Raw genomic sequence first — 23,051 nt, 5'->3', positions numbered from 1 at the left:
TAAGAACACAATGTTTCATAGAATTCTGAAAGAAAATTCCAATTTTAGCTGTATCTGTTCTAAGACTGAAGGGCAATTAAATGAAAAATATTATATTTCTGCAGTTCTTTGTTATCTATTCTGTTTGACATTGCTGGGAGTTACAGAGTAAGATGGTTAAATGATCAAGAGTTCAACACAGACACTACTATTGCTAGAGGAAAGTGAAATCTCATCATGTTCTTTAGGCTTGATGCGAAGAATCCTGGTAGAATATAAAAATAGATGTTTTCACAACTTCCTTGAGAATTTTCTCCATCCCTAATTGAAAATGATCACCAGGTGACAAACTACTGGCTATACAGTACAATGTGACAGCAACTTTGAGACTGAAACAGAGAAGTCTAACAGTATAATAGCTTCATTTCAAGCCTTAGCAATCACTTTTCACAGATACAATATGAACATATGAATACTGAAGACTATCGAGAAAGCTTCCACCTCTGGTTATGGTTATGATATTCAATGGAAAGGCATCTTGAATGGGGGTGTGGTGACCTCTAGAAAGCCCCCAGATGGCAAATAAATGAGCCCAATCCTATATTCACTGAGTTGTAGCCAACACCATCCTGCCACTCATGGAAGACAGTGATGGTTTGTCATTGAAACGATGAAAGAGACAAATGTAGGCAAATTTTGCTTCTTCTCTAAACTTATTCCAATCTGGATCAGACGTTTGAGGAATGATGGGACTGCAAAATGCAAAATGAAACACAAAATATCACATCTCTCTCTACTCCACTGATAAAAGGCTCTCGTCCATCAACGAAGTTCCCATCCAGTAGAACAACACCACTGGCAATGGCCCTATGTTTATTAAGACATAAGGGAAGATTTTCAGAAGCCAAAACAAGCTATGACACACTGACACATCTCAGCTGAAAGTGAACATACAAACTATCTGTTCAATGACCTGGCCATTAGCATTATCAAATCATATCAACCTGGTTGTGGAATTTTTTACCATGAGGAAATATTCTGCTCTATCCAGAGCTATAAGCAAAGGACAAGTATATATAAAAGGCACTTCAGTTGGTTGGGAAATCATCTTCCATGAAACATACTGTAAGTGGAATCTTGGCACTGAAAACACTAGCTTTGATAAGTACTTAATAACCGGCATCTGCCTTTGATGTGCATTTTCTCTAGTTAACAAGACTCCTGTGACATTAAGTCAGGACACTGGCAATTTTTCCTGTTGTGCTTACCATAATCATGCAGGTTAGCTCCTATATCACCCCCAACTTGTATGTCATGATTTATGATTGGCTATCATTTCACATGAACAAAAATTATGGAGATCTTGTTACATCATGGTTATATTGTATCAGATTGCATCAGGCAGTATAGTTGATAACTGCAACAAAACAAAACTGCTCTGTTCATTCATAGTTTTGGCTGAGTGGCAGAAAGATATGCTTTACAGTATTTGTATTTTGTGCTACATTGTAACCCTAACAAACCTGCAGGAGGATTACAATAATAAATTCTTGAAACATTGAAACAGCTTGTGGGGATTTTATTTAGATAGGTAACTGGATATTGGACTTCCAGTTCAAACATACAAGTGGGTATAATGGAGCAAACAACATTAGAGTTCAAGGAATTAAAGAAGTTATTGCCTAAGTGTGAGCTTTGTAGCAGAGTGAAATAATACTACTGTGGACCAATTTGAGATAATGGAATAAATACAGTTTCTCCCTCTAGGCCAACCCAAGGCCATGTGTATGCAACATCATGAAGCATACTCAGAAACGCTCCCAACAACTGAAATATAGATTTCTAATAGACTAAGTCCACAGCTTACCTGAGATAAGCCCCAAACCTGAACAAAATAAGATGCCATCACATCCCCACAAATACACATAAATGAATATTTATACCCTTTCTTTTTTTCTTTCTTTTCTTCCTCTCTCACTGATACACACACACACACACACACACACACACACACACCACTGTGAAAATTATGTCCAACTGCCCCCAACTATTCATGCATTTTAAACATTAATATAAGAAGTATTACAAATACACTTCTTCTGCATTACATACTTGCTTTTTCCTTTTTGGCAACACCCATAAGTGTATAGAGCAATTTCCCATATTAAGACTTTTAACAAGCAGGAAAATACCCTGTACAGATTACATATTTATCTGCAACTACTTTTTGATTTTGGTTTTTTTAAGTTAACTTGGGAGAAGACCTAGGGTGAGGAAATGACCAAGTACTTTTAGTAAATTTCTGGATTGCCCTTCCAATATAAATTCTGCAGGACTGTTTTGAAAGAAAAAAGAAATATTCAGAAGAATATAAAACATGGTCTGACGCCAATAAATGTTTCACTGTTTTCCACCTCACTTTTTAATGTATACAAGTGCATACCATCTCTTCTTCAAATGAGCTCACTATTAGATCACTGTTAATCTATTAGTTCATAGGCATGCTACCAGAGTAGGCTCTTCATGCTCTTCAAATGTAACAGAACAATGCAAAGCAATACAGTAACATGCTGAGGTCACCCATGACTAATCACTAATATGATGATTCTCTGGGATCCAGAACATAAACCTACCACTGCTCAGTTATAGATAGCTTAGACATATCTTTTTTTCATTATTTTTCAAAGTAACCATCAGTACTCTGCAAAATGTTGCTTGACGTTTTAGATTATGTAGTTCTAGATCAGTTTGTGTACATATATTCAAGCTGATACACAGATGCATTCACACACATAAATATTTCTGGCCTGCACACACAGCTCTCCTTGCAGTTCCTTAAGCTCAGGGTATGGAAGCCTAGGGAAAGGCTGTTAAGTGTTTACGTTTCTTCCTAAACTTTGTTAATCTAGATATCTGTTTCCTGACTGCTATTAGTGCCTATTATAGCCCCAGAGCTCTGCAGTGGCATAAACTCAAAGGTCGAGAAACCAGTGATATCTGTAAAAAGGACACCAGGCTTGCATACTACTGGGGAGCCTATGACTTGCATGTCAAATACCTGAAGCCACTCAGCCTGATACCTTCATGCCTGAGACCCATAATTCCAAACTAACATTGGTAACACCAAACCTAGCCCTAACACTTTCTTCCAAGACTTCACAATTTTTGAAAATGTACAGATGCCTACAATGTACCTCATATGGGGTCCTGGAAAAAAAAAGAGTGCTAAATTTAGGGATAAGCTATACTTCTTACTCTATGAATAGTCTTAAAAGTATAGCTAGCCCCTAAGATGAGAAACTTGAAGCCTAGCAGAAGGAAGACTTCTTAATTAATTAATTAATTTAATTTAATTTGTTTTATTTATATACCGCTATTCCAAAGATCATAGCGGTGAACAGCAAGTAAGCTAATTAGCAAGTAAGCTAATTTGCCCCCAACAGTCTGGGTACTCATTTTAGCGACCTCGGAAGGATGCAAGCCTGAGTCGAGCTTGGGCCCTTTTGCTGGTCTTGAACTCGCAACCTTGTGGTTTCGAGTGAATGGCTGCAGTACAGGCATTTAACCACTGCGCCACCAGGGCTCCCTAATTATTTTTATAATTATAATTATAAAAGGCCTAGCTGAGCTTGAGATCTTGCCTAAACAAGGTGTTTCACTTGGAACTCTCCTAGGTGCTGAACTGACTGGCCTGTACTGCAACTTTATATCTCATGGGCTCCTGCTCTTTGCTTGAATAGGGCAGGATAAGTGGAAAAGGGAAAGAGTTTAAAACTTCTCTTCTCCCAGCCCCCAACAAAATTAGCCACACAAGAGAATGTTCTCTCTACTCTATGGGGCTTGCTGGAACCCAAAATGCCTCCAAAATTTCTCTTCCATGAACTGATCAGACGAGAGTCAGAGATGAGAAACAGACTGCTGTTTCCATGTGGTGAACAGCACTGAAAAAACAGCCTGTGTTTCAAGTCCTCTGGGAGGCAAAAGAGATGAAAGCCTCTACTCCTCCCTCCAATGACCCTGATTCAGACTGCATTTCCCTGCTGCTGTTAGCAGCACAAAAAGACTTATCTGGTAGAGGGACAACCCACTCTCAGACAGCAACTGTGGGGCATATATTTATTATTTATTATATTCTAGTTATTGTGGTTTTAAATTAGATATGTTGTTTAATAACTTTTTAAGGGGGGAGGGAAATATATTGTTTTTATGCTGTATGTTATTTTAATGTTGTAAACCGCCCGGATTGGTTCGCCACAGGGCGGTATATAAATAAAAAAATTTATTATTATTATTATTATTATTATTATTATTATTATTATTATTATTATATATGGCCTGCTAGCCATAGGTGTTCTAGTCAGGAAGCACACACAAAAATAAAGTTCAGAAGCACAACATGGAAGTAACATGCTAATTCCTGATTTACATTCACAGAACTGCTTAATGCCTGGTTCCATGTATATTTTCCTTGCCGAAATATGGATACATAGGATGGTATCTTTTAGTTTAGCTTAAAAAATTATTAGCTACTCATATTTATTGATATTTACATTGATATTATATTTGTTGATGTATATCTTAGGCCATATAGTATGCCTGTCTCTCTCAAAATATGCTCAGTGATGGCACAGAATAAATGGGGGGGGGATCATAATATAGTGGTCCCTTGCCATATGCGGGCTTGCTGTACATGGCTTTGAGCTTACGCATACAGCAAGCTATGGAGGACAAAACTGTGCCTCAGGCACCGCATGTGGGAACATGACGCTATAACAAATAAAAGGATTTAACCTTACACAGTTTTTCCCACATGCAGGGCCCCCCCAGAAATGATCCTCCGCATATAGGAAGGGCCCACTGTAAAGAGAGAGAAAGAGATATGCAACATCGGCATTTCTTGACATCTACTGTTCTTTCCCACCATGAAGGAAGTTACTGCTTTAGAATTCCAGACTTCGATGTTAATAACAACCTGTAGCACAACATCAGATGGAATAGTAATATCTGCTGGTGATCAGTCTATTTACTCAATGCCACCTTGAGTTCCCCTTTTGGAAAAAATGATTGGATATAAATGAAGTTATTGATTCAAGTGTTCCTTCATTTTTAGAATAAATCTAGCAGAATCCAATGGCCAAAATGCCCACATTGGCTGGGAGATCCAGGGAGGTTTCCATGCTCTGTTAGTTCTATCCTATAATGACCTAAATCTTCATTTTTAACTCAAATACAGTTTAATATACACATAAATATGTTCTATCATAAATACAGAATTTATCATATAATATAAATGTCTGTACCCATTTTAATATAAACTGTGCATTATTACACACATGGGGGTGGGCAAAGAGGCCTGTATCATAAAACTCAGAGGTGCATTAACCTAGTAACTGCACTCCTTACCATACAGCATTCTGAGAAATGCAAGTCAAAATTTAAACCATAGATCTTCAAGGATCCCTAATGTCAGTATGTAAATTCATAGTTATTTTCTTATCATTGTGAAAAGAAACAAAGCTTATTATTTACCTGTAAAACAATATAACACGTACATCCATTTAAGTGTTGTAATTTCACCTAGCAAACCTGAAGTCCAGTCTAAAAATCTGTGGTACCTATATTTCATTTGTTATGTGATAGAATTTCTGGTCATAAATTCTCCTACCTAGAAATGACAATATTCTCTCTAGTGTGAATGTTACCTAGTAAAGTATTAGATTAATATTACTTTATAGGTTAATTTGTTTTATTATGGCACTCCAGCCCTGCATTATCAAGCATCATAGGTTAATACTCATGTTTTTAATCAACTGACCAGTATACCCACACCAACAGGAGCAAAGTATTAAAGCAGCTCTGCCTGTCATTTTGGTTGTAGTACATCATATTCTATTTTCATAGATATCTATCATATGATTCATAAATCTCTGGATCCCATAAATTTGGTAATCTATTAAACTATTTTATTTTATACATATATGTGACAGTTATCAATCACTTTGACAAATTAAGTCTCCCTGGAGAAAAACTATACTCTTAAGGTCTATTGAGTTTGCTCCTCAAGTTATGCGTGTATCTGTTTGATTAGGAAAGTGATAATATGGCTAAAAGTAGATATTATCAAACCATTGATCCCCAGAGCCCACTTGACAAGGCTGAAAACCTACTGCAGCCCATTAGTCACAAAAAGGCAGTAGAAGGAGATAGAATTGGATATCATCTGTTGAAAATTGCTGGTGTCAATTTGTGCTGATAACTAACCTCTCTTTGGAAATAAAGGAGGTTCCATAGTTTAGCTTTCTCCCAACCAAGCAGAGCACTGGAGATATCACAACTCAGCCTCTACATTTCAGGCAGAACTTTCTGATCCAGAGGCTTTAAGGGGAGAAGGGTTCATATATTTCCCACCCTCTTAGGTCGTGACATACCTTCTCGTCTTCTCTTTTCGCATGTAATTTGTACCTTATTTCTACCTCCAAAATGAAAATATATTTTCTATTTCCTCCCTGCTTCTTTTACATTCAGTCATTTTTCCTTTGAAAGCTAGACTATCCACTTCCCCTTTATACTCAAATAATTATTGTAATTTTTATTGTGATTTTAATAACTGATTTTATGCTATTTTATTTTAATTGTGGGTTAGGGATTGTGTTTTTATTTTACTATGTTTTATTGTTGATTGTAACCTGCCCAGATCCTCTGGGGAGAGGCGGGCTTTAAATTATTATTATTATTATTATTATTATTATTATTATTATTATTATTATTACAATGAAACTATTATTTTTGCTCTCTTTTTGATTTCAGTTATTTCTGGGTTTCTCTTCAGGGAATGCAGCTTTCCCACATGCACAAGCTCAAAAATCTCAGGCTGCTACCACAAAATTAATTCAATTTGACACCACTTTAATTGCCATGGCTCAATGCTATTGAATTCTGGGACTTGTAGTTTGTTGTGCTCCCAGGGTTCTCTGAAAGCATTGAGCTGTGACAGCACTGAGCCATGACAGTAAAAGTGGCATGAGACTGCATTAATTCTGCAGTCTGATGGATATCTTTCTGTGGTCCAACTTTTCTCTGCCATTGCCCACCCACACAGACAAACACATCACCTCTCCAATTCTCAGTGCCACTGTAAAATGCAAGGCTGTTCTTCTAAGGCAAATTTGGTGATCATTGCCATGGGATCGGCCAGGAGGGACTTCCTAGCAGGGCAGGGTTGAGTTGATTAAAATCAAATTGATTTAAATCCTAATTTAAATTACTTCACTGAACTCAATTTTAATTACAGTGTTTAAGCCACTGTTTAAATCACCAGCGTGAAGATTCTAGTCAATCATTGAAGCAAAGATACATTGCTGTTTAATATCACATTGATATATTTTCAAATATATAGGCTTCATTTACAAGTATACAGGCATCACATTGATACATTTTCAAATAGGCTAAGCAATTATTGTGAATTGTTTTCAGATGAATTTTCAGTTCACCAAAAAAATGGGATCCCTGGCATGTATAGTGGTCCCTCCACATTTGCTGGGGTGAGGGGTGAAAGACCCCCATGAATGTGGAAAAAACACAAATTAAAAAAACTATTCTTTTTACCTGAGAGAACACCTTTCTAGGTATCTCCAGGTCCTCCAGTGCAACTCTGTGGTCAACATCTGCCAGAACATGACCATAGAATCATGCTGGAGGACCTACAAATGCCTAGAGATGCCTTTTGTCTAGGAGCTTCTATGTTCTCCAGCACAACTCTATGGTCAACTTCTGGCAAAGTTGCACTGGAGGACCAAGAGATACCTAGAGAGGACATATTATTCAAAACCACAAATAGTCAAGTCCACAAAACTCAAAGCTGCAAACGTGGAGGGCCAACTCTTTATGTAGACTTCTCATTTTTCAGATCCACCTTACCTGTCTAAAGTCTCTGGCTGTTGACCTTACCTATCTTTTCATTTAGAAAAAGGCAAGGGTTACAAAGGGAGGGAAGAGAAAGAATGAATACTTCATGTTTATCATCTGTAGAAAAGGATTGTTCTGTTTATCATCCATCTTCAAAACTGCTAACATATTTATAATATGTTATGAATATAATTTCAAGTAATATTTTTAATATTCATACTATTCATGCCCTAGCTCTTTCAAGAAAACTTTGGAATCTGTTTTTAATTTTAAAAATCTACTTTAAAAATTTTAAATTATCATTTTTTTAAAAAATATATATTTGTTATGGACTCTACTTCTTAGGAAACAGCACAGAATCTCAAGTGGGCTCTGTATGTGTTCAGACATACATGATGTAGGAGATCATTAAACTGATGTTATCAAACTGTTATGTTAATTAGTAGCCACAGTTTGATATGTCCCCCAAAAAAACCTGCACCAAGATTCTGCAATAATATTGTTGTGTTTTGCACCACATGGTTTCAGCTGTCCACTTTTACCCACAAATGTGTAACTGACATAGTCATTCAGTCAGTCAGGGGTCTTAATTAATCACCCCAAATCCAATATTGTTCTTCTCATTCAAACCCTATGCCAAAGTTTTACAAGCAGATTTCAGGGCTCATAATTAACACTGTTCTGTCTGACAACTACAATTCAGCAGAAAAAAAGAAGAAGAAGTGAACATGTCAGCACATATTAAAAGTAAGCCCACAATGTTGAGTCATCTGAACAATAATGGGATCATTACTAGTGTTTGTATAGCATCTTTAGGGATATTTGTGTATGCTAATTACAAAGGTCCATCTTAGATCATATAAATATGCAAAGCTTCCAGTATCATAGCTGATTTTAATTGTGGATCAGTCCTTGAGGAAGCACTGTAAAAGCATAGCAATGCTTAAGGTGTCCTCATTGTTCCCTGCCTTTAGATATGTAGAGATTGTAAGACTGTAGACCAAGTGTGGTACAGTGGTCTAAGTGTTGCACTAGGACCCTGGGAGACCAGTGTCTGAATCACCACTAGAGCATGGAAATCCACTGGGTGACTTTGGACAAGTCATACAATAAATAAATAAATAAATAAATAAATAAATACTTTCTCAGCCTCAAAGGAAGACAAAGGCAACCCCACTGCCTGAACAAATCTTGCCAGAAAAACCCATGACAGTTTCACCTTAGGGCCGTCATAAATCAGAAATGACTTGAGGGCACAGAACAACAACACAGATTGAAACCCTGTAGAACTTTACCATACCTAATAGAGAAGCAGAATTGAAATGTGGGATGTCTTTCAGAAGGTCAGAGTCGCAAAGATGAAAGTGGAGCTAAAACATCAATCATAGCGTCTGCATCTACGTTACAGAAATAATCCAAGTTAAGGCCACTTTCATTGTTATGCCTCAATGCTATGGAGTTCTGGGGTTTGTAGTATTGTGAGATATTTTAGTCTTCTTTGTCAGAGAGGTGTGGTGCCACAATAAACTATAAATCCTAGGATTCCCTATCACTGAGCTATGACAATTAAATTGGTGTCAACCTGGGTGCAGTGCGAATGCAGCCAGGGAAGACTCCAGTGAGATTTTGCAGACTGAGGATGTGAACACAATGCTTGGTGAGGAAATAGCCACCACATGTTCTATATTTTTGCCTATCTGGGTTCATTAAAGAGGCCAGAGTTTGACTGAGTTAAGGCTGTGGTCAGTGTCTCTTCACATCAAGGCAAGGTCCCAACATATTGAAGGATACTTGACTCTACTCAGAAAATGTTCCTTGGATCCCACTATGTTTGATAGTTATTAGCCAGTCTTCAATATTCCACTAAATCATACAATGGCCTTTGAGTAATACAGGTTCCTCAGTGTATTACATAGGTCTATGCCAATCCCACCTCAAGCCAACTTTGGCCATTAGAGACAACTTTGTTCACCTCAGTGGATGTCCTACACTGGTAACTGAACAGGAGAAGTGTTTCCCTGTTGGGTTTGCTGGACATCTCAGTGGTTTTCAAAACCATCAGCTATGGTATTCTTCTGGGCTTCTTTGCTGAGATGGTAGTTGGAAGCACTGTTTTATAGTGGCTGCATTCTTTTCAGAAGGGGAGAGTCCTGAAAGTGTGATAGGCAATTCCTATTCTGCTCCATGATTCTTGGCCTGTTGAGTTCCTTGGGTTCTGTTCTGGTCCCATACTACATATTTATCATATACATGAAACCCGTTGCTTAGAGACTGCTTAGTTCAGTATGAAGTTATTATTATTATTATTAACCTTTATTTATAAAGCGCTGTAAATTTACAGTGGTATAGAAATGTAGCTGCTATTGCTATTGAATTGCCAGATGTTGTCCAAGATTTTGGTGAAGAGGTCAATAGTATGCTGATGACATCTAGCTCTATTTCTCCTTTCTACTTAACTCCAAAGAAGCTGTTTCCATGCTAAACGGATATTGGTCATAAGTAATGTCTTGGATGAGAGCAAACAACTTGAAGCATAATCCAAACAAAACACAGGCGTTTCTGTCCAAAATGAAAACCAGAGACTATGGATTCGGCCTATACTGTATGGGATTATGTCACCCTGAAGTCACAGGTTTTCAGTTCAAATGTAGTCCTAGATTCAGCCACGAGTCTGGAGGTCCAGGTTTTGGCAGTGGCCAGGTGTATATTTACATCATTAAAGCCAATGAGCCAGCTGTTCCCATTCCTTAAAATCTCTGAACTGGCCATATTGACACTCCCTTTGTTACATCTCATTTCAATTAATATAATGCGGCCTCTGTGGGGTTGGCTTTGAAAAGTGTTCAGAATCATCACATGGCCAAAATAAATGCAACCAGATTAGTTTGTTGGCTACAGAGAATATACAACTCCCTTGTTGCAACAGCTCCACAGGGTACTGGTCTATTTCCAGGCATAATTCAAAGTACTGATTATGACCTATAAAGTATAGGTGTTGGCATCAAGTATAATGGCTTGCCTCCAAGGTATCTAAAGGATTTTATTTTCCAGGATGAGCTCGCTCAGACTCTAAGATCTTCAAGGGAGGGCCTTCTCTTGATCCCACCATTTTTGCAGCCATGTCTGATGGGTACAAGGAAGAAGGCCTTCTCAGAGGCTGCTCCCAGAGTTTGGGATTACCTTCCCAGGGATGCTAGGATGGCTTGCTCCTTGCTGTCATTCCCTCTACATGTGATTTTTTATTATTATTTCAGAAACTTTTAGGAACTGACTGCTGGGAGTTTTAACAGTGTGCCATTTTGTTGATTTTTATATTTCAATTTTGAATGGGTTTGTTTCAAATAGTTTTATGTCTCTGGGTAGTTCTGACTACATTTTAATAACTTTCTACATGTTTTTTCTTCATGACTTTGTAAGTGCTTTTAACTGTATTTGTTTCAATTTTTGTAAGTTGTCTTGAGTCTCAGTATTAAAGAAAAGGCAATATATAAGTTAATTATACAGGCTTATTATATGGAGAGATGCATAAAAGAAAAACATAACAGTAGTCCTATCTTTATTCCCAATCTCCCTCAAGGAGGTATAGACCAGTGCAAGCCTAACTGACTCTTTCTGGTATCACACTGATCAAGAACACCACTTCAATTGCCAATATCAGGTAATTAGGAAGGTGTTCATTCTCAACCAGTTGTGCATACATTGAATTCACATATATAAATATTATATGCATTTCTTAGTTGCTTCTCAAGGCTGCAGCTCGAACTATTTTAACACATTCCTACTTGCAGTATCATTATAAATTTCAATTCAGTATTGAAAGTCACATATTATTGTTGTACTTCATCTGAAACAATATTTAGATTCATGCAGCAATATATATATGAATGGTTTGAATCATAGGATCAGAAACTATGTGAAATCCATGGTAAATCATATTACATCATTAAATTCATCTTCCAAGCAATAGAATGCAGGCAGAGAAAAGAAAACTTGAATGAACTTGGTGCAGGGTTTCCCCCCCAGTCATTGACCTTCTTCATGTGAAATTAGGGTGTCTCATCGACAAATTAATCATTCATCTTACATTTACTGTGCTACTGTATGATTTCTCTAGCTAATCTAGTTATATAAAGATGTACAGATAACTGAAATCAAAAAGAGAGGCAGGACAGATGGATGCAGTTTAGCAAAGGGTACATAATGCAAAATTATCAGACCCATTGCATGAATTTCTTTGGGCTTTTTAAATCATTATGTAGTAAGAACCTTATGTTTTCCAATGAGAATACCCATAGCCAAAACAGCCAAACCTGTCTATGGTTAATATGTTTGTAAAATAACACCTGCTTGACACATTCACATGTTATATTAGGCATTTTTTTAAAAAAAAATCCTTAGTTCTTCTCTAATAATGTGGCACTGTCAAGAGCCTTAGAAGTAACTAGGGGTGCTACCCACACTGCAGATTTCAAGCAGTTTGAAATCACTTTAATTGCCATGACTCTATCTTACAAAATCCTGGGATTTGTAGTTTGGTGAGGTATTCAGCCTGGTCTGTCAGAGAGTACTGATGCCTCAGCAAACTATAAGTCCCAGGATTCTGTAAGATAGAGTCGTGGTTGTCAAAGTGGTGTCAAACTGCTTTAATTCTACAGGGTGGATCATTCATGTTTTTTTTCTTTCCTTTCTTCTACAGCAAAATAAGGGTCATAATCTGGAAGACTGTTGAGATCCAATTCACGTGGATCAATTATGTTTCTTTTACAAGTAATACAAGTAAATTGTTTTAATCAGCACAGTAAATAGATAAATCACAAGGAACATCTAGATTCATCCAGTGAGGACAATCCTCCAGTCCCTTTGAATTCTGTAATAGCTGATAGTCTAAATAATGCCTGAAACATTAATCAAGTGATCTATTATGCACTTCCACTGAATCAAGGTTTGTTTTGTTCTTAAAGAGAGACCTCTCAGAAAGATGACTTTTTTTTTTTTTTTTAGAAAAACCAATGCTATTTTTTTATTAAAAATTTTCACTAGGGCAAAAGCATTGCACTCTAAGATTTTAGTTGGAAATGAATGTACTTGATTTCCATTTAACTTCTGGCCACTTTCAGATTAGCACACCAAATTTAAAAAGTTTCTCTGTCAGCGTTTCTGTTACACCCACTACAGAAATAAAAAACAATGGTGTGTTATATACTGGAACCACTGAAATAAAGTTTTCTACTACTTTAGATACTTCCTGAACAAACTTTTAAGACCTCTGTAGTTTTGCTCTAAAAGGCACATTATGAACCAAGGCTGACAAAACCTGAGGATTAGACTTGAACTATTATTATGCTTTACGCAAACATTCAGAAAACTTTGGATTTTTTGGGGAAAATTGTGTTATATTCCATCACCCATCAGACTTTTGTATCATTCAAATCATGAAGTGAAACCACCAATACGAATTCAGAAAACACTATGCAAATTTCCTAATACTATAATGTAATTCATTCTCCTTAATATTATGTAGTGTTTTACCATACACTAGTTGATGTAAGAACATGACATGTGGCTCGCTGGCTTTAGATTTGATTGCAGTGATGTCAAAATACTAACATTTTAGAACTGTTTGGAAGGTGCTTGGAACTCTATATCAGGTTTGTATTTACAAGTGTTTGACTTTCAAACGCAAAAATGCCCGTCAATTAACTAACATAATGGCCAGAGCTTAGGAAAGTTACTTTTGGGACTACAGCTCAGAGAATCCTCAGCCAATATGAGTAATTCCAGCTGGTTGTTTCTAAGAGGTTTCATTTAAAAAAAAAAGGTTCCCAAGCTTTGTGACTGACACATATGAAGGCTTTTCATTGAATCAGTCCATTCATACACTAGTGTGGTAATGCATTTTTTGGTCTCCACATGGGGGCCAATAATAGTATGGACTTTCCCATCCCCAGGGGTTCAATTCCAGTTCCCCACAGTTGGGAAAAAATATGGATGGTTTTGCCCCATATTGTTAAATGGGCAGGGATGTGTGTGTGTGTGTCCACATCAGCACCTCTGCGTGCACATGCCCCACTGAATAATATGAGTTGTGGTGATCTGCAATTGGTCAAATTGCTGATCACTAGAAGCAACATTTAAATCCCATGCATACGTTTTTTCTAATAGTTGAAGTGCTAATACAGAGGCTGGAAGAGAGATCAAAAATCTGTGTCTAACTAATCGAGACTTCAATTGTATTTTGGGCTAAACAAATGGTCTGAGGCAGAGGTTTGAAAAGATTTGAAGAAGGTTCTGAAAGTGTCAATAACCTGGGTTGTCCATATATCACTGAAAATGGTTAGCATAACCATTTTATGACAGGAAGCATTAGGATAGAACATACAAACTAAAGTAAATACTGGATATTTTGATGCACTGAATAAAGAACATTCTTGTCAGTTTCTTCATAGGTGTGCATGTGAGCTGTTATACTGCTTAGATTTCCTTATGTTGATATGATTTCCATAACTGATATGATAGCCCTGTTTAAATATTTGAAGGGATGTCATATTGAGGAGGGAGCAAGCTTGTTTTCTGCTGCTCCAGAGAACAGGACCCAGAACAATGGATGCAAGTTACAGGAAAAGAGATTCCACCTGAACATTAGGAGGAACTTCCTGACAGTAAGGGCTGTTCGACAATGGAATGCACTTCCTCAAAGTGTAGTGGAGTCTCCTTCCTTGGAGGTCTTTAAGCAGAGGCTGGATGGCCATCTGTCGGGGATGCTTTGATTGGGATTTCCTGCATGGCAGGGGGTTGGACTGGATGGTCCTTGTGGTCTCTTCCAACTCTATGATTCTATGATTCTATGATTCAATAAGAAGGGTCCACTGTATGAGGTTTATGGTCCATATTCTGATCTACCACCATACACAACACTGAGATTTCTTAGAATTAGTGATGTAATCCAGATGCCAAATGTGCCATTTGTATATGTCACCATCACACATAGATCCCACTCATGCAGAAGTTATTTTTCAGTATTTAGGGAATGTTGCCTGGTGTGTGTGTGCCATCAAGTCACCTATTAAATTATGATGACACATTAATTTAGCAAAGGCAAGAAATACTCAAGGGTGGACTTGCCAGTTCCTTCCTCTGAAATGTAGCCTACATCACCTGGTATTCATTGGGCAATGTGTGAATTGTATAATGTTGGGTTTCAGCATTTATATGGAATCATAGAGTTGGAATAGACCACAATGGCCATCCAGTCCAACTCCCTACCATATAGGAATACACAATCATGTTTTAATATCACACTAAGTCACATCTTTTCTTGTGATTTTTACCTCACAGAATGCTCAGTGTAACAGTACTGGATTTCAAGAAAGGCAGACCCAACAAAACGAGGGGGGGCGAGAGGAAAGAAAACTAATGAAATGTTGACAAAACTCATTAGAACTAATTCAAGTTATGATAAACAAATATATATATTTCTCAGTATGGAGCATACTGATTGAATCAAAACTGGAAAATACAAGTCCCTGTCCCTGACTGAGTAAGAGACATGTTTCTGTCTAGTGAGACACAAGAGGAGGAAAGGAGAAGGTTGTGATGGTGCTCCTGGGTGCCATTGCAAGCAGACAGAAAGGCATGAGATCTGCACAAATATGATCCAGTTGGATTCACACAGCCAGCTATGTGGCAGGCAGGGCTCTCTCAGGTTACCTCTAAAGTATTTTTTGCCCATCCTGCCCATCAAAGGTTTCCAGTACCAGGTTGGACTTCACGTTATAATAAACAGATACCACCTCAGTAGGAAGCATACTGACTGCCTCAAACTGAAGTAGGCAAATAAACTATGGGAAATACAAGCACTTGGGCAAGGAAAACATTTGGGCAGTTGTGACATTCAAACAGCACAATATCTGAGAAAGGGGAATTATAGTGGGACGGGGGAAAGGGAGAGAACTCAGCTACACAGAAATGAAGCTAAAATGGAAGGTACACATTGGTTTTGTGATGGAAATCCCATTACAAAAATCTCCTTGAAAATTTAACATGGTCAGATTTATTGTATAGTACACTCCTGGTACTGTAAATCTTTCTTCATATCACTGGTATTAAAAGGATGAACACAAATATAGTTATGGAGAAAGGCTAACATGAATAAGCCATTTCTATCTATGATAACAGAGCCCTAAAATCTACTTAAAGGCACACTGAAAGTAATAGACCTACTGTAATAGGCCTACTCCAAAGTAAGTGGATTAAGGATTAATGGATATGGCATTATCTGAGAAAAGGGGAACTCCAAATAGGCCACCAAGAGTTTAAAAAGTCTAGAGGTAGGCAAGTACAGGAGCCCTGGTGGCACAGTGGTTAAATGCCTGTACTGCAGACGCTCACTCAAAACCACGAGGTTGCGAGTTCAACACCAGCAAAAGGGCTCAAGCTTGACTCAGGCTTGCATCCTTCCAAGGTCACTAAAAGGAGTACCCAGATTGTTGGGGCCAAATTAGCTTACAGTTGTAAACTGCTTAGGCAGTATGAACTGATATATAAATGAAGCTTGTTCGTTTGTTTTATTATTCCAACACAGTTTTTTAACCCTTTTAATTATAATGAACTTATAAAGATTAAGTTGTACACACTTTTTGATCAGTGTAGTACAGTACAGTACTACTGTATCAAATAGTGATTATTCAAAATTTCCCTGAAGCACTCTTTTTAATGTAAAAGGGCCTGAAACACATTGGAATCATAAATACGTTTGGTCTATCCCATTTATAAAGTATATCATCATCTGAAAGAAAGAAATTGGCAGCATGAACTTTTGTAGCCTTCAGTTTACTTCCTCAGATGCATTACACATCTGCATAATGCATCTCAGGAAGTAAACTGAAGTCTATGAAAGCTCATGCTGCCAATTTCTTTCTTTCATTTAGTCTCAAAGGTGCTACAAAATCTCTCTACATACTGATTCTACAGACTAATATGGCTATATCTTTGAATGATCATCTGGAAGAGTCCAGTATGCATTCTAGAAATAGTACAGAGTCAATGGCTGTTGCCACACTGCAGAATTAATACAGTTTGTAGAATTAAACTAAAAATCCAAAAAATTCCACAGCACTGAGCCATGGCAGTTAGAGTGGTGTCAAACTGCATTAATTCTACAGGCAGAGAAAGTCATATTCCCTCAACACCTGATTCTTATACCGGAACCAAGAGGTGCCTACATCCAAATCATGTGAACAAGCCTCCTGTCACACAATGGGACCTATCTTTCCTCTTCTCCAACCTGCAATCACTTGTGCCTCTTCCAAATCTACTCAGGAGGGTCCTGAACTGATTTCTGGGTAGTTGCAGGAGAGAGAGGAAATCCATATTGATGACTATGTCCACACAATTGGCAATTCAGTAAAACCTGGGAATACTATCTCATGCATCTGAGGAAGTAGACATAGTATACAAAAGCTTTTGCTACCAACTTCCTTCTCTCAGTCAGTCTCAGAGATCCCTTTGTATAATGATCCAGAATAACACAGCTATGTCTTTAATTCTATAACCTGGGAATGTTATAATACTCAGCTATAAAAAAAAGGTGAGTAAAATAAATGTATGAGAAAAGAGGAAATGAATGACTATTTATGACCAAAAAAAACCCAAAACCCACACTTAAAACCACCATGCCTCATCCAGAGTAAGTGGATTAAGGATAACATGTATCACATACAATTACACATTGACTTTACCATCAATGCTATTGAGATAAATTCTGGCAAGAATCATGTTTGTAGTTAAAAAAACACATATCAAGTCTACAGCTCTTCTAAAAATGTGGGCACACCCATGTTGTACTGTAGCTGGGATCCAAAGGATGAAAGCAGCATAACTTCTTGATCAGTAGAGACATCAATCATGAGTCAACAGTATGATGCGGCAGCTAAAAAGGCCAATGCAATTTTAGGCTGCATCAATAAAAATATAGTGTCTAGATCAAGGGAAGTAATAGTGCCATTCTACTCTGCTCTGGTCAGACCCCGCCTGGAATATTGTGTCCAGTTCCACCTCAACATTAGGAGGAACTTCTTGACAGTAAAAACTGTTTGACAGTGGAACACACTCCCTTGGAGTGTGGTGAAGTCTCCATCCTTGGAGGTCTTTAGAAAGAGGCTGGATGGCCATCTGTTGGGGAGGCTTTGATTGGGAGTTCCTGCATGGCAGGAGGTTGGACTGGATAGCCCTTGTGGTCTCTTCCAACTCTACGATTCTATGATCTCTTATCTTCCATTTATTGGCTGTACTGTTTCATTGGAGCTCAGCTGAAATCTTCACTGTAGCTGTGGAGGGATCCCCCACCCAAATGCCAGCTATCCCTGCTGCAGTGCAAAGTACTGTATTTTAAAATTTCCTGGTCTGGAATGTAACATTAAGACCAATGAGCTTTTCAAAACATATATTCTTCATACAGATGCTATCTGGTTTATTGATATGGATCAGTAGAGAAGCCTAAATTCTTGGAATCACTCCCCTTGGGTGGATGGCTATTAATACATTCATGGTGAGTGCCTGCTTTTCAAAATTTGCCACTACACCACTTCAAAAAACGTATTCACTGCCCCTAGAAGTGCATCTACACTATAGGAATAATGAAGTTTAACACTAATTTAACTGCCTTGACTCTATTCTACAGAATTCTGGGATCTGTAGTTTGTTGTGACACCAGAACACTCTGACACAGAAGGCTAAATATATCACAAAACTACATATATCACAAAACTACAAATCCCAGGATTCCATAGAATCATAGAATCATAGAGTTGGAAGAGACCGCATGGGCCATCCAGTCCAACCCCCTGCCATGCAGGAAATCCAATCAAAGCATCCCCAATAGATGGCCATCTAGCCTCTGCTTAAAGACCTCCAAGGAAGGAGACTCCAGTACACTCCGAGGGAGTATAGGATGGAGCCATGGCAATTAAAGTGGTGTCAACATTTTCAATGTCAGTCAACAGAATTGTAATTCCACCACGTTCAGCTCCTTCCTTAAAGTACATCTACATTGTAAAACTAATGTAGCTTAATACCACTTTAACTGCCATGGCTCCATCCTATAGAATCCTGGGATTTGTAATCTCTTGTGAGGCACCAGCACACTTTGGCACTTTGGCAGAAAAGGCTAAAGGCCCTGTCAAACAACAACTCCCAGGATTCAATGGGATAGAGCTACAGTGCTTAACGTGGTGTTCAAACGGCAATATTTTTACAGTGTAGATATACCCTTGGTCCTGTTCCTTAGCCATAAACTGTTTTTAAAGAGTATGTTTCCATCTTTAAGACCTAGATTTAATTTTAGCCTAGAACAAGGTAATACACAACTACTGCCACAAAATATAACATTGTAGTGAAAAAATTTCTGTAATTTTCTTCACACAGACCTTTTAATTAGTGCTGTCTTAATACTATACTATTGCCCAATGTTTACCTTCATATCTTTCAGAAAATTCAGTTCAAAAATACTGTTTATGTGTTGAATCACACCAGAGAACAATCCTCTTTGGAGCAAAACTGTTATTATACTGTAATTGTACAATGAATAAGCAACTAAACTCCTCTCCTGAACACAATGTATTTTCAACAGCAATTAAGTAACTACAAAAGATGACAGGTTGGCAGAAATGGAGGGCAGACTCTTAACAAGAAGACAGACAGCTTCTTTTGTCACTAGCTGCTACAGAACTGCAGTCAGTATGCCATAGGGATCTCAGAGGACAAGCACACTGTACCTTTCCAGAGATACTATAAAGTAAGCCCAAGAATACACATGACACAATAAACATATAACTGTTTAGTGGAGTAAAATCACTCCATCCTCACCAAAAACCCATCCTACCAGTTGGTCACAGGATAACATGGATCTTTTTCATATTAACCTGAAGCCCCCACACAACTATCTTAAGTGTGATTATTAAAAACAAGAGTTTGGATCTGGAACACTTGAGGATTTCAGCCATTGTAAAGTGCTACACGACTATCAATTGAACACTATCAATTTGTCAACTTTTCTTGTTACTAAACTGGAGCCCTGTACAACCAAGCATTAGTGAGGACACATTTGAACAGAAGTGTTTTTATTTGGCTTGGTTAGCCAGGACAACCATTGTAAATGTCTGCATAAAATGTTTGAGACTAATGTTCTATGTTAATAAACTGTGATGCCCAGCATATTCCAGTGGAGGTCTCGCCAATGTAGAATAGCAATGATTTTGAAAGGTATTGTTAGAATCACAGATGAATCTGTAAAGTGAAAGTAATTATGGGTAAATACATATAAAGTTACACAAACCAGAAACAGATTCATCTATTAGAGTTGGTATATCATAATTTCATTCACCCTTACATGAACTTTAGAGTCAATGCTACTGAGATAAATTTGGGCAAAAATCATGCTGATAGTTAAAGAAAACAAAAAATATATGATGCTAATCTTACACACTTGCAGTAAAGTAATCACCACACTGAAGCAAGCCCCAGTGCATCTTATTCTAGAATTGACTTGTATAGGATTGCACTGTAAAGGGTCTAATGCCACTCCAGTAGAATATAAGGCATCCTATGGAATCATAGAATCATAGAGGTGGAAGGGACCACAAGGGCCATCCAGTCCAACCCATTGCCATGCAGGCAATTACAATCAAAGCATCCCCAACAGATGGCTATTCAGTCTCTTTTTAAAGACCTCCAAGGATGGAGACTTCACCACACTCTGAGGGAGTGAAACAGCTCTTACTGTCAAAAAGTTTCTCCTAATGTTGAGGTGGAATCTCTTTACTCTCGACTTATTCGTGAGTCACATCAAAATACCATAGTTTTGGCCACAAAAACTACCGTCAATTTATACATGAGGTTGACTTATAGTTGAGCATATACCATATTTAAGGCTCTACCAGAAGCCAACAGACACAGTCCCCAGTCAATAGTGTAAGGCAGCCTTTCTCAAATAGTGGGGCGGGACCCCCAGGGGGGGGCGCGAGGCTCCGTAAAGGGGGGCGTGAGGCTCTGTTATGCAGAGGTGTACTTAAACAATTTTATAGACAAATGATACTATTTACAGTCACGCGGGGGGCGCGAAATGTTTTCTTCTTCCTAGGAGGGGCATGACAGAAAATAATTGAGAAGCACTGGGGTAAGGTAATGGGGGGAAAACCTGTGGAAAAGGAGACAGGAATTCCTACCCAGCCTTGGACCAACCAGCAAAGGTCTATATCAGAGGCAGGAGAATGAATTGACAAAGTCCAATCAAAAAAAGGGGGCAACAGGAACTAATACATCCTTCAACTCTGCCCCCTATGTCTCATTTACACTCTGCACCATGACACATTTACACTGGCCTTTTCTCCAAAGGATACCAACAAAGACATCTTTCTGTCCACAATACTGTGCAGCATGGAAGGTGATCCAAATTCTATGTCGTACCCTGTTATTGTTGCATATGCTTCTTACAAATAATTATTTATATTTGGTTATACCCAGGAATAATTCTCAAGTGCAGCTAGTATGGCTCTTATTTCTGTTGTCTATCCATTTACCAAGGAACATCTAGATTACTTATCTAGTTCAAGAAAAAATACACTGTATTACATCTGCAGTGAATAGCAAATGAAAAAGAAACACAGCAGATGCATTTAATGGGAAAGGCCAGCTTCACTGCAACCCTGATATGACAATGAAGTAAACAATTACTGCTGCATGTGAATCCCATTGTGGGAGAAAGGCAGGATATAAATCCTTGAATTAAATAAATAAATAAGTCTTACATCAAATTACCTTTGCCAAATGCTGCTCCTTACAAATATCAGTCATGGTCAGTATAGCAATCTCTATGTAACCTAAGAAATTATATTCCTTTTAAAACATGATAAAGAGCACACTTCTATACAGGGAATTACCTGAATTAAGTCTTCAAGTTCTGTGTCATTCACACAGGAATGCTGTGACACAAATAGCTGCTTCTGGATGACAATCGTTGTTCTCTGGTTAGTTTCATGTGGCTGCTCCAAGGCTTTGAACACAGTAGCTCCAATAATCAGATACAAAACCACCACCAGAAAAATGGTTGAGACCGTCTTCCATTTCATAACATTAATTGTTGTATCACTCTCTTCCCGTGAAGCAAGCACAGTGGGTTTGGTAGAAAATGACAGCCTGGGTTTGGAGTTCTGAGTGGCAGATTTGGGATCCAGCAAGTCAGGTGCCGCCACTGATAAAAAATGGGGAGAAGACAAGAATGTTAATTTTTATTTTTATGAGGTTTGTCGGAAATTTATTCAGTACTTTTTCTTTCTTGCTAGAGGGTTAGAGGGAACCTATTAATTCATGTGACAACTTAACTTCAGTGATACTCTGCAAAGAGACTCATGTTGTTCACTTCTCAAGAATGTACCATAGAACAAGAGGTTCCAGCAACTTGTTGTGGCAACACTGCTTAGTTCATTTTTTCTTGTTTTTGACTGACCGGTTATAATGTCTACAGTCCAGACATTCAGAAATAAGTACATGGCTAACTCAAAGAACACAGCACCAATCACATAATGCACTAATCACATAATAATGATTACTATCTGATAATTACAATCCTCCCTCCATTCTCACGGTCTTCAGACTCACATCCCTCACTTATGTGCAAGGGATGAATGGCGGGGAAAAGAATGGGACATGCGCCCATGACATGCACCCGTCCACCCCCCGCCTATATTCAAACCAATGGGGCTTGAATATATGTGAAACTCCATTTTCACGAGGGCTCCAGAATGAATCCCCCATGAAAAAAGAGGGCCAATTGTACATATATTTTCTCAAATCAACCCTTTTTAGTTCATTTTGATGTAAATGAGATTAGTTGTAAATGAAATTTGTTGCAAATGAGTTTACTTTTAGCTTAAAGGCAAATAGTTAATACAAATAATCACTTCTAAAACCTTACACGTGCACACCCACACACAATATGTTGGACTTAGAAAAATGCATTATTATTTGTATCATCCTTTCCTCTCATGTATAATTTTCAATAGCAGTTCATTGTAAGCAGCATCACGTGGAAAGTATTTCCAAATAATTGTTTGTCTTCAAGTTGTTTCTGACTTATGGCAACCCTAAAGCAAACCTATCATGTGGTTTTCTTG

The 23,051-nt window shown here is 37.9% G+C and overlaps 1 protein-coding gene across 3 annotated transcripts in view; it reads right to left on the bottom strand.

The window, feature by feature from the left end:
• KCNK2 (potassium two pore domain channel subfamily K member 2) overlaps window positions 1–23,051 on the bottom strand; it is a 125,880-nt gene that overhangs the window by 97,331 nt on the left and 5,498 nt on the right. For all 3 annotated transcript variants that reach the window (XM_042446131.1, XM_042446132.1, XM_042446134.1), the window contains exon 2: window positions 21,819–22,129. In XM_042446131.1, coding sequence (XP_042302065.1) covers window positions 21,819–22,129 — 311 coding nt within the window. The remainder of the gene's footprint in view (window positions 1–21,818; window positions 22,130–23,051) is intronic.

Source organism: Sceloporus undulatus, chromosome 1, assembly GCF_019175285.1.
Source record: "Sceloporus undulatus isolate JIND9_A2432 ecotype Alabama chromosome 1, SceUnd_v1.1, whole genome shotgun sequence".
NCBI lineage: Eukaryota > Metazoa > Chordata > Lepidosauria > Squamata > Phrynosomatidae > Sceloporus > Sceloporus undulatus.
This window is presented reverse-complemented; position numbering and strand designations above follow the sequence as displayed.